Genomic DNA, 12,529 nt, shown 5'->3' with positions numbered 1-12,529 from the left:
ACCCTCTCCCTCCTTTTCTCTCCCGCAACCCTCTCTTCCTCACAGCCACACACCTGGCATCATCCCATTGCTCCAGATTTTCTGGAGCCTTCCAAATTAATGGGAAAAATGTCTATTTTACCCTCCACTTCAATTGGTAATAACTTCTTCTTTATAACTCCGTTTCATGAACGGTTTGGGCCTACTCGTTCGTGAGATTAAACTTTATTCAAACATATATTGTGACCTTGAAAGGTTTATAGGTTTTAGATAATTAATTTACAAATTTCAAACTTCGTAACTAGTTTAATTTAAAACTAAATTCAAACAAATTAATATAAATTCTCAATAATACAAATACATAAGTTATAATAATTTCCGGAAACCAAATTTTTACAATTTCTCAATTCAATTTTCATAACCATAAATCGGTTTATTTTTTATTTTCTCTGCATATTCGTAATTATGAATATCTAATTCATAGATTTAAATTTTCAGGGCATTACATTCGACCCCCATTAAAATAAATCTCGTCTCCGAGATTGCAACCATCAAATAACGGAAAGGAAATTAGAACCCATCTTGCCCTTCCATTTATAGGGAATAAAATCATATGATTTTTACTCAAGCTCAAAATAAATAGATCAACGAATAATCATCATGATTCACACACATTTTCTCAGATTTCCAACCACATTCATTGGTAAAAACACCAGAACATCTAGCCATAATCACTGTATAAAAAATTTGGAATTTAAATCCAATCCACAATACTGTTAACATTGAACGAAAACAAAAGCTCATTCTATGATTTCCTTCATATCCGCAAATAAACTAATTACCCATAGTAAATTTTAACAGTTTTTAAATATTTCTTTTAATTGTTTCTCTTTTAAATTGCTTCTAAGTGCAGTCACAAATCACATAAATTAGCGACTCACACCTCTAGAGCATCATTCACCTTCGATTAACCAAAGAAGAGAATATATATATATATATATATATATATATATATATGTCACAACTCTATTGGCCAACAAAAACCTTATTAATCACATAGCCATGAGAATATGTGCTCTTCATTGGTTTTGTTTGCGATATCGAATCCAACAACGACAATTCATGACTATGGCAACCAAACCAATCAAATTTGTAATCACAAGCTTTCCCCCATCAATTCTTTTCATCAAATGTAAAAAAAAAAAAAAAAAAAAACACAATATAGGAAATTGTTTATGTTAAACGAACTCAAAATCTCATTTCATAGTTTTATTCATGTCCACTAATAATAAATGAAGAAATCTTCATGATCTTTCCACCATTCCAATTTTAATGGACAAACCATAACCTTAGATTATAATTTCATTCCCGTTCAATAAATCATAACTTTCATAACTATTAAAATTTAGATCCATCATTATCATTGACCAATACAAATATAAAGAATTTCTAAGCATAATCATCATTGGCCAAACAAAGATTTTACCACGATTTTCTTTTTATCCCAACAAGTGATTAGCAGTTTGGAAAGAATCGTAATATGCCCAGCAATTATACCTTCACACACATCACATTGATAACTCATTCTCACAGCCCAGACATGGAGTTTTTCTCCCAGAAACACTGGGTATTTATGCCCATTCAACCACTTTTCCATATTCCATGGGTCATTTCGCCCAAATCCACATCCACGGGCCATTTTGCCCAATCAAACATTCCTCCCATTCCATGAGCCATCATGCCCAAAATCGACATTCACGAGCCTTTTCGCCTAAATCAACATCCACGGGCCTTTTCGCCCAATTCAATACCCACGGGCCTTTTCGCCCAATTCAACATCCACGGGCCTTTTTCCGCCCAATTCAACATTTCTCATTTGCCCAAGTATAGTACAACTTTTCCTTCTACTTGTCACAATTTCACCATCATCTTAACATTCAACATTTTCATAATGCATATCATAATATCAACTCAATTCCAGATTAATCTGAAACTTTAAACCAAACGCTCATCTTCAAAGCTATGACATGAATACGATATTTTAAAGTTTTCTACTTTCATTCAATTTAATTCAATTCATGATGATTCACAATATATGCATTCCACATAAATTTGTTCATACTCATAGAACTAATAAAATAATGCAATATCAATACAATTCAAAATTTACAATTCACATCCACAAACACCAATAATATCTCACATTGTTAGATAGGATCATTTGCTCTGATACCATTTTGTAACGCCCCGACCCGAAAATTTAACTAATTCCAAAAATTCTCAAATTTCACAGAAATGAAGATCTCAATGAATAGAGCAAGTTTTATACCTGTTGCTAAGTCCAATTTGGCCGGGAAAAGCTCCAATTTCCCTCAAACCCACCGGAAACCCTAGAAATTGGTGGCTTCGATCAGTCACCTCCGGTGCTTCGCCGCCCCTACAGTTGTTTGGGCTTTGTTCCCTACCTCACCAGGAGTTAAACTATGGTGGTAGTCAACCGTGTTGCTTTCCCAAATGGTGGAATCGCTGCCGTCCACCCCGTGAAACAAAGACCAAAATAGCTTGGGTTTTTGATAGAATTTAGAAAGGGGAGGTCGCAAACACTTTTCCAGGTAATAACTCGAAGAAACTTACCGAAATCGGACAGAAAACCTATGAAAAACGTCACGGGAGCCGGCTAACCGGGTCAGGTCCAGGGTAATCCGGTGTTCCCCCTTCTCTTATTTTTCCTCCCGGTTCTCCCCCATTAGTCCACCCTCTCCCTCATTTTCTCTCCTGCAACCCTCTCTTCCTCATAGCCACACACGTGGTATCAACCCATAACTCCAGATTTTCTAGAGCCTTCCAAATTAATGGAAAAATGTCTATTTTGCCCTCCACTTCAATCGTTAATAACTTTTTTGTTATAACTCAGTTTCACGAACGGTTTGCACCTACGCATTCGTGAGATCGAGATCTATTCAAACATATAAATTGTGACCTTGAAAGGTTTACAGATTTTATATAATTAATTTCCAAACTTCAAATTCCGTAACTTGTTTAATTTAAACCTAAATTCAAACAATTAATATAAATTCTTGAAAAATAATATAAAATCTCTATAATACAAATACGTAAGTTATAATAATTTCCGGAAACAAAATTTTTACAATTTCTCAATTCAATTTTCATAACCATAAATCGATTTATTTTCGATTTTCTCCACATATTCATAATTATGAATATCTAATTCATAGATTTAAATTTTCAAGGTATTACAATGTTGGTCCGCCTTTAGGCCCCCCTTGCCACCTAACTTATTTTTGATGTTACAGTTGGTTACTGGGTACGAATCTGACATTTCATACTTACACATTTGGGTGTGCATTCCATGTGCCAAGTTATGCCGCCGCAACGTACCCAGTATGGGTCCTCAAAGAAGGATATGAATCTTTGTCGATCATGATTCTCCTTCACACTAGCTCTCTTAGAGCCCTTGTAAGCAATATCTTTACTGCTCATTGTGCGGACTGTCACTTCAATGAGACAAGTTTCCCCATTGTTAAGGGGAGATAAGAACGTCAATGTTCCTGTAGAACAATGTGAATTTGTGTAGACGTTGCCCACTATGTCTCACCTCGATCCCCGTACCTCACAAGTGTGATGTATTCTAACTTTCAAAATGTTGCTCTAGACGCATTCCTCTGATCTATCTAAAGTGACGAGATCATTTACCAACTGCAAACATGCCTGCAAGGACATACGTACTTTACAGACATCGAGTCAACAGCTCCAAAAGGTGTGCCGCTCCTAGTGGATGATTTGGCCGCCCCTATTGAACAGTCTGGTACACTGGTGAATAGCCAATCATTCTACCTTGGCTTGAAGCACGATAGATCACTCGTTTCATAGGACTCACTTCCCTAAAAAAGGAAGGTCACAACACAATCAAGATTACTCCCGAGATTTGAAACTGAAAGGTTTATCTCAAAAAGTATCGGGGCAATTCTAAAAGAACTATTACTTAATATGCATTAGGAAATGGAATAATTGTATATAATCCACAATTCCTGACCACCAACAATCTTTATTATTTTCACATATACTGCATGAGGTTGAGGGAATTTGAAATCACGCTGAGGACGAATTTATGCAATTCCCCATGGTAAGTTTTAACTTTCACTAGATGCCATGGCAGGCAAGTAATGTAAATAAGGTCGACACCTTAATTTGATTTAGACAAGACACGCAGGTGTCTTCACGATTGGTAGCAATGGAGAGGTCGAGAGAGGTAAGGTATATGTGTCTGTCGGCAAAACTTTATGTTGTGTCTCCACGTACTATGCAAAACAACAAATGGAAATGATTACTCGGACGATTAACCTAATATGGCTATAACCTCTATCATTAAAAGTTAAGCGAATCTCATGTTTTTGTTTTGTTGTGATTCGGAACTTACTTATGCAAGAAAAATGCTAGGGGACTGTCTCTTATAAACGGGTTTTCTATGGATTATCTGTCACCTCACAGTTTGACGTCAATTCACATGCCAATATTATAAAACATTTTGCCAAAACATAAGGCGACAAAAAATCTATAAAAATCTCACTTTTAAAAGACTCCTTAGCATTTCTCATTTTGCAAAGGCTATTAATCATGAAAGAGTTGCAAATATCTTTTAATTAGATTCTTCAAAGGAAAATATATTCATATAACTTTTTTCTAAAGCCTTGAAACTAGCTAAAAGGGGTAGGGGGGCCACGGATAATATTCCATGAATAAGTGATCTAACATGCTGCAAATATTAGTAATCTAGTCAGCGATACAACGTAAATGTGGATTAAGACAGCTAGTTAAAGTAGTGTACCATCTTTTATACCTAAGTGTAAATCTCTTTCTTGTAAACTAGAGTTCGTTAAAAACATATTAATCCCAAAAAGACCTAACCGGTGATGTGTTTGCGACCCAAATTTGATACACAAATTTCATGCCTTTGTATTATTCTAGAGAACTAATAATGGAGCTCCTTACCATTACGATGCTTCCTTTAGGAATCTACGTGTATAACTCTTGCAGTCAGTAATCTATTGTTTGAAACTATGTATGTGCATTTGCAGGGTTGAAGCGAACTCGGTCGCCTTTCACACTTATTTGCCACTACCTAAAAGCCGCTAGAACGTTTTCATCTATTAATTCAGCTTGGTTGTGGAATAAGGGCTTCACAAAACCATAGAAATTTTGACGAAAAAGCAATTGAAACACTAGATTGATTTGCGACATTCATTTTTAGGAACTAAATTAATGAATTTTCTATTTCATAAATAATTTTAATTAGAAGGTCCCATTTTAGGGACCAACCATGGTAAAACCCCTTTCAAATTAAGATGTATTGAAAGGATCGCTAGCTAACATTAGATACAGAACCATTTTATCTAGCTTGCTAAGAAATCAAATGTAACCGGTGAAAAGAAAAAACCAAAAAAACAAATGGCATTTTAGCATCCCTTGAATTACAACCGACCGCAGAGATAAGGTAGGATTAAATTATATATAGCTTAATGATAAAAAAGAAAGAAAAAAAAGAAAAGAAAAAAACTAAATGATGAGGACCAAACACGTCCAAATAATAAAAAGGAAAGAAAATAAAAGGCTAAAGCTAAAGCGATGGATTAAGAGGATTAATTAGTGCCTAGAGAGTAGAGAGGTGGTACTACTGGGTAGTGAGAGAAGACGCATTGCCAGTGGATGCAGAAGTAGAAGAAGATGAAAGGTTTTTGTGATTATGCATCCACACTTTGAACACCTGTCTGCTTACCCCTACACTCTTGCAGAACCTCTCTATCTCGTCCTCTAGATCTTTTCTCAGCAGCTTCCACCCTAACTTCTCAGCAAACGCCAGCATCTTCTCCTTCTGCTCCGCCGTGAACTTAGTCCTGAACCGCTTCTTCCCGCTGCTCATCCTCTCTCCGCTGTCCGGCGACCCACCTCCACCGGCATTATAGTCAACAAGTTGGTCTTGTGTTATGATATTTTCGGCGGGATCTCGACCTCGGCTACTGCAGCTCATGATGACATGGTGTTGATGATGTCCTGATCTACCGCCTCCTGCAGCTTGCGATGACGTGGCTGAGTAAGTGACTCTGCGGTGGAAGTTGCGGTGGCATCCGCAGGCGACGCATTGTAAGCCGCCTGGGGATGCGTGGTCAAGTGTGAACTCGCCACAACCATCTGTGGCGTAGCTGCCGAGGCTGGCTGCATGGTTTCTCAAGCATTCTTTGTATACTTCGTTTGTGTTTGGATCATGATCTCCCTCCATCCCCTTCTCTCCCTCTCTCTCTTTTCCCCTCTCTCTCTCTCTCTCTCTCTCTCTGTCGCTCTCTCTCTCTCTTCTATGTGTTTGATAATTGTAATTACAGTATATTAAAATAGACACAGGTTTCCAATGTGGTACTGTTTGGTTGGATTATTTACACTAGTGCCATGTTGGTCGTAACTGTTGAAGAATAGAATTTCATGATACGCAGTTAATTTATAGGTCAGATGGTCACTACTAATATATATATTTTTTTCGCGTACTTGTGCATGTGTAAGTAATTAAGCTGACACAATATTAGCGTGATTAGTAATATATTATTTCTTAGGATAAATTTATATCCAATTGAAAAATGAAAAAATAAATTACAAAAACAAAAAGAACGAGCATATAATGAGGTACCTGACCGATAATCTTATATGTATGGGGGGATTTTCCGGCGGCATTTGGACACAGCAATAAAATCAATATAAGCATTTTATTATGCGGTTGTATGGCATGCAGCTGTTTGATATGTCCAGAATCTTTGTGAAATGATCGGCACGATACAGAGTAGTCATTCAAATGTTCAATGCAACCAATTGTCACTTTATATCACGCTCTGTCGCCTAATTGATACAGCGAGGGTAACAAATTTACCCTAACATTAAGCTTGAGAATGCTTAAGGTTAAGGGTGAAACAATGACAAAATAATTAGGGTTTAAAAATTATATTTTGATTATAGTGAGTACATTGTTTTAGAAACAAACTATTTATTTTTTAGAGAAACAATGATTAAGATCCAAATGAATTCACGAGACAATGACATGACAAATTTGTAAACTTAGTAAAAACAAAAGTGTTAATGGAAGACTGTGAATATGTGAACTTCTAATATGGTATAAATAAAATGATATACGCATTGCAATATAAAGTGATGAGTATGAATTTCTTGAAAAAAAAATTTGCTCTTAGATGTATTGTCTTGGTTCATGAACACAATACATTTAAATAAAAAAAATTGAGGAACATTTGTTCGATCATCCAATGCAGAGTCAAGGTCGTCCAACTCAGGAAGTTATGTGCGAGGGATGGTTCATGGAACATGGTTGTTTTTTTTTTTTTTTTTTTTTTTTTTTTTTTTTTTTTAATTTGGAGTAAGATGATATAGATCATATGGCGGAAGGGGCAAATTGAGCAGCGAGAATAAAATTTTGTAGGTTTAAGCTTTAGTAATGCCGTTTTGAAAAGAATAATGGCACGCATCAAGTCATTTTGTTATGATATATGGGTTTTTTTAACCAAATTTCATAGTTTACAATGTTTTATTAGGGTTTTAAGTTTTAAAGGACCTTTTCAGTGTCTTATTTGGACTCTTGAAGCTTTTAGAGATATGCGAAGCTATAAATAGGATGTTTAGACATTAATTAAAGCGACCAAGCCAGGGAGCAATTACAAATTTACACAAGAAGCTAGCAAAATTCTTCCGATCATGAGTTGAGGGGGACCCGTGAAGCAGAGGTGGTATGGGTTTGATCCAATAATTCACGTTGGGAAAGTAGAACAAAAGTTGGGCCACCCCTCGTGTTTTGTACTTATGCATCAATAGGTAAAAAAATCTATCTCACTTCCTTATGTTACGACAACATTGCAATCAGTTGCTACGATTTTGTTTTCTTCTTCAGTTTAATTAATTAATATATCTAAGTAGGGTTACGTACAATTTCTGTTAACTACTTAATTAAAAAAATCGGATTACATGCATAAAATTCTAACTAGCTCCAACAGTATTGGTTACTACCAATGCAATGATACAATTTGCTGCCAATAAGGAAGGTCGGTCCTGATCATCCTCCAACCACACACTGAAAACCTGTTCAGAAAGCCATCTGCTAATTCTCCAGTCCACATGTAGCCAAGCAAATGAAGCCTAAAGCCATTATTAGCTCATACTGTCACACAACGAATATATGTCAGGAATCAGATATGGATGTGTTTTTTCATGCTAACTCTGCAATATATATCCACCACATATACAGATGTATATGACCTATTCCACATCAATATTGTTGCTATGACATTCACTAGAGGGTCTGAGAAATACCATATATTCATATGCCATATTTCTAATGACCCTTGTGATTGTTAAGGTAATCAAAGTTAATTAGTAAGCAGATGGTGATCAAGATATATACAGTGTGTTTGAGTTGAGAAATTTCTCAAATAAGCTTAAGTATTTGAGGAACATCTTTGTAGTGCTACTTCACATTATATTTTCATGCTTCGAACCGTCTAATTTTAGGTTTCCTAAAAAATATCTCTATAAAAATCAATTTGAAACAATATGGCTATAGAATCAAAGGATGTTTATTTAATTGTATATTTGAAGCACATATTATTTATCTATTGTCTCCATTGTAATTGGATGTTTTAACAGTTTGAATTTTTTTAATTTATTCTTTATGAATAACATCTAAAATATATTCATTTCTGAATAACGTATTAAAATATATACATGGAATTGTTGAAAAAAATAAGAGAAAGTATATACACACATAACACATATACCAAGCATAGAGAATTGGTTGGACGAGCAAGATATGGTGCTCATAACGGTGTGAGCTGGATAAGAATGGTTGTGGGAGATATAGTTATAATATATATCGTGATGTGAAGTTATGTGGGGAAATGGATGGCAGCGGTTTCCTGTTCACGGTTCACTCTCAAGTCCTGTTGAGTCTTGATGTGTATCGTGTGGTGCGGCCCGTGTCGGGAATTATGTTTTCGGCTTTTGGCTTTCGGCTTTTAGCTTTAGGTTTTTGGCTTTTGGCTTTTGCTGGAAGCATTTCCCTTGTTTCCTTTTACCTACTTTCATTGTGAAGTCACTGTAGTATATAGATGCGTGAGTACTCCTGACTGTACAAGCTGGCATATATATATGGCTACATATGACATGCAAGACCAATCCCTGGAGCTGGCTTAAAGTCTGCAACTCCTGCCATGCATGGCTGCTTAATGACCATTTTTTAACTCAATATTTACCCTAACAACCATTTAGCTGATAAACAGACACAATGTTTTAGGCTCTCAAACACTTATTTAATATGTACAGTGTTTTCATTTAATTTATTCAATTCGATGGTGATCATAAATAAAATAATGTCTTAGAAGATAAAAATAATGTGTGAAAATTATTTTCTTTACAAATTACTAAACCAAGAGATTGTCTCTACTATACTATACATACATAGGTATATGTTGCAGTGTATTAGGCTACGTTGTAGTCCCACTGTATGTAAATTTTATGTAATTACTTATAAATACTTTTATAAACTTTATACATAACCTCTATTTTGGAAAAGAATAAGATACTTAGAAATTTTTGAAACACACAGATTGATTTAGTGGTAGAGCGTTTGTATGTATTATGTCCATAAAATCTCAATGATGATATCACAATCCATGTAAACTGGTTTACTGGCTCTATTAATGTTGGACAAAAAAGTGTGTGTTTTATATATAAGATAATTTCTGTCTTCCACCCTTGCGTTCGCGTCCTGATTGAGGTTCTCCTCTTGCAATTAGCTTGCACATAATAATGTACGTACGTGGTCAAAATGTTCCATGTTCTTGAACCCGACAATCTTTGAGTTAATTGACCTGATATGCATGTAATAATCTGTCGGTAGATATGCAGACTAAGATTAAACTGGTTTTATACTGTTCCATCACCCATTCCTAGTATATCTCATTTGCTCTCTTTAATTGGTCATGATCAAGTACATTTCCTTATTGCATGTGCTGCCTTGCAGCCTTCGATCAAGGCACCACTATATATATTACTAATTATCAACTATGTTACAATGGTAATCCTAATTTTAAGTACGTGGTTTATGTTAGGAGCATTAAGATCCAATGATTGTAGATTAGACAAGTGTCATGAGATTAAGAAGGTAGTTATGTTGATTATAAGAGTAGCTTAGCTTGTAAGCTACTATAGCTGTCATATATAAGCTTGTAATGAAGTTGTTGTATGAGTTAAGAAAATATCAATACAATACAAAAGATTTCTTCCTCTCTAAGCTTTTTCAACTCTCTTTCTCTCCTTCTTCATTGCTTACTGTGGTTCTTCCTTGTTTTGCAACATCATTTCTTCACTGGTTTACAGTTTATTAGGGAAGTTGTGGTTTCAACTCCAAAACCAATTGATAGAGGGTTGTGACTGATCAATTTCTTATATGTTTTTGCAAGGTTTTTTAACTTTCTAGTACTAGGGACAATTTCAGATCATTACACACACTCTTTCATTTGTGCCGAAAATTCAAGATTAAGATGTGGACAGTTTAACTAGGTGAGGGGAATATGAGTGTTAGTGTAGGAGAACTAGTTAGGATTCTAAGTCATATTGGGTTAGATTTTTTATCTTCCTTTTGGGGCTTAGATTACTTTTAAGCCAAGTTACTAGTATTGTGTACTTTATGATATCAATACCATTACACAATTCTAACATGTTGTAATACCATGAAAGAAGTTAAGACGAAGAAACCACTAGATCATAGAGGAGTAGCTCAACTCTTATAAGTTCTTACAAGATTTTTTAACTTTCCGACGCGGTGTAACTTTTCACATCATCACACTTCGAACTTTGATTTGGGTTCAATGGTACTTAAGGTGAACGATGGGCCTTTTGTTGTTGATCAAGACAGGCATTTGTGGGCTTGGATTGCTTTGTAAATGGATTTTCATAGATTAGGAACGCCTTAAGCTACTTTTCAAGGCTTCTACCGCAGAGGCCTTGCACTGGTCAACGAAATGTGAGGTCCATAAAGTTGATGGAGAAATCACACACTGATTTGTAGCTTTCGTGTTGAACTGGTTCTTTGGTAGAACCTTTTCTTCGTCAGAAGCTGTGGCGATGAGAGAAATAAGTATTAGGCTATCAGAAAACACAATTTGTGAACATTTTTGTTACCATTAAGTGAAGTCAGCAACCTACGTATGTTAAAGAAGAAAAAGAAATAATAATAGAAAATCATGAGCATTAAAGATGTGAACCAGAAAAATGTTAAGTGAAGGACTGTGGTCAGCATTAGGGTTGAAGGGTGAAGACTGGCAATACAAGGCCAAGAAAAGGAATCTTGCGTTTCAGTTTTTAGCTGTTAATAGGGGTGGGCACGGTGCGGTTTGGTGCAGTTCCACCCCTAAACTAGAACCGGAACCGAAATATATTAACGGTTCGATTCGGTGCGGTTCCACTTAAATTTGTTACTAGAACCTTACGGTTCGGTCTACACCGGTTCCGATTCGGTTCTCGCCGGTTTACGGTTCCTAATAATAAATTATTTGAACACCAAATCATTATGCATTCAAATTTCAACTTGCTGCAAATTTGATGTAATATGATAAAGATGTCTGCTTGTAGCCAAGAGGAGGCAATGGAGGAATAGCATTCAGTTGAGTTGGTGATTGTGCTTGAGTTGGTGGTTGTGGTGGAGTTGGTGGTTGGGATTGGGTTTCAGTTGGTGGTGATGGTGTTGGACCCGGTAATGACGAAGGCGATGATGAAGAAACAGATGCAACAGAAGAACAAAAACCATGTGATGTTGATTGGTTCGTCATCCCTAAAATAGACAAAAATAAAAATGCTACTGTTAAACTTAAACTTAAGCAATGCAGATGCTACTGTTGGACTTGGAAATTGTTTAAATTTCCAATATGCAGCACCTAACCTCAACCTTGACAAAAGAAATGAAGACTGATACAACATGCTAGACATATGGAGTTGTTGAATTATGAATGCACCTGACCGAAACCTAACCAACAAAAGTAAGGTCATACACTACGCCTAATAACATAATTGATTAAAGCGTACAAGATCTTATTTGTTTGTAATTTGTATATATAATGCATCACACTCCATGAATGCACATGTTAATTTGTGTTAATTTAGATCACTAAACCACCCTTTCGTTCCTGTAGCGTAAGAAGCTTCAACCACCCTGGCATAATATGCATGCTCGTCCAAACATTCGAAATGAAACAAATTCCGACCCACACTACCCATAGTCTTTCAATTTCCACACAGTAATTGATTTTATCTAAATTCAGCTCATCCGCCAGTCATATGCCTAGTCACATTACAAAATTTCCCACATCTTACTAAACAATGGCAGCAAAGCAACTCACAGTCAAAGAATAAAGTCACAGAAACCAAGCAATTGAAACAGAACACTCTTCAAATTTTCACCCAACACTGCAAAATTACGACTCTTCCAAAA

The 12,529-nt window shown here is 35.8% G+C and overlaps 1 protein-coding gene across 1 annotated transcript; it reads right to left on the bottom strand.

Annotated features, from left to right (window-relative positions):
• Window positions 1-5,431: 5,431 nt before the first annotated feature.
• LOC103950531 (zinc-finger homeodomain protein 9) lies at window positions 5,432-6,337 on the bottom strand. Its single transcript, XM_009361754.3, has one exon. The coding sequence runs from the start codon at window positions 6,272-6,274 to the stop codon at window positions 5,669-5,671; it is 606 nt and encodes a 201-aa protein (XP_009360029.2). The 5' UTR covers window positions 6,275-6,337; the 3' UTR covers window positions 5,432-5,668.
• Between the last annotated feature and the right edge of the window lie 6,192 nt (window positions 6,338-12,529).

The sequence above is a fragment of a genome, unplaced genomic scaffold, assembly GCF_019419815.1.
Source record: "Pyrus x bretschneideri cultivar Hongxiangsu unplaced genomic scaffold, Pyrus_bretschneideri_v1 Contig27, whole genome shotgun sequence".
Taxonomy (NCBI): Eukaryota; Viridiplantae; Streptophyta; class Magnoliopsida; order Rosales; family Rosaceae; genus Pyrus; species Pyrus x bretschneideri.
The sequence above is the reverse complement of the archived record's forward strand: the minus strand, read 5'-3'. Positions and strand labels throughout refer to the sequence as shown.

Excerpts from the sequence above, each read along its gene's own strand:
- LOC103950531 (XM_009361754.3), bottom strand. The coding sequence starts at position 6,274 with ATGGAGGGAGATCATGATCCAAACACAAACGAAGTATACAAAGAATGC.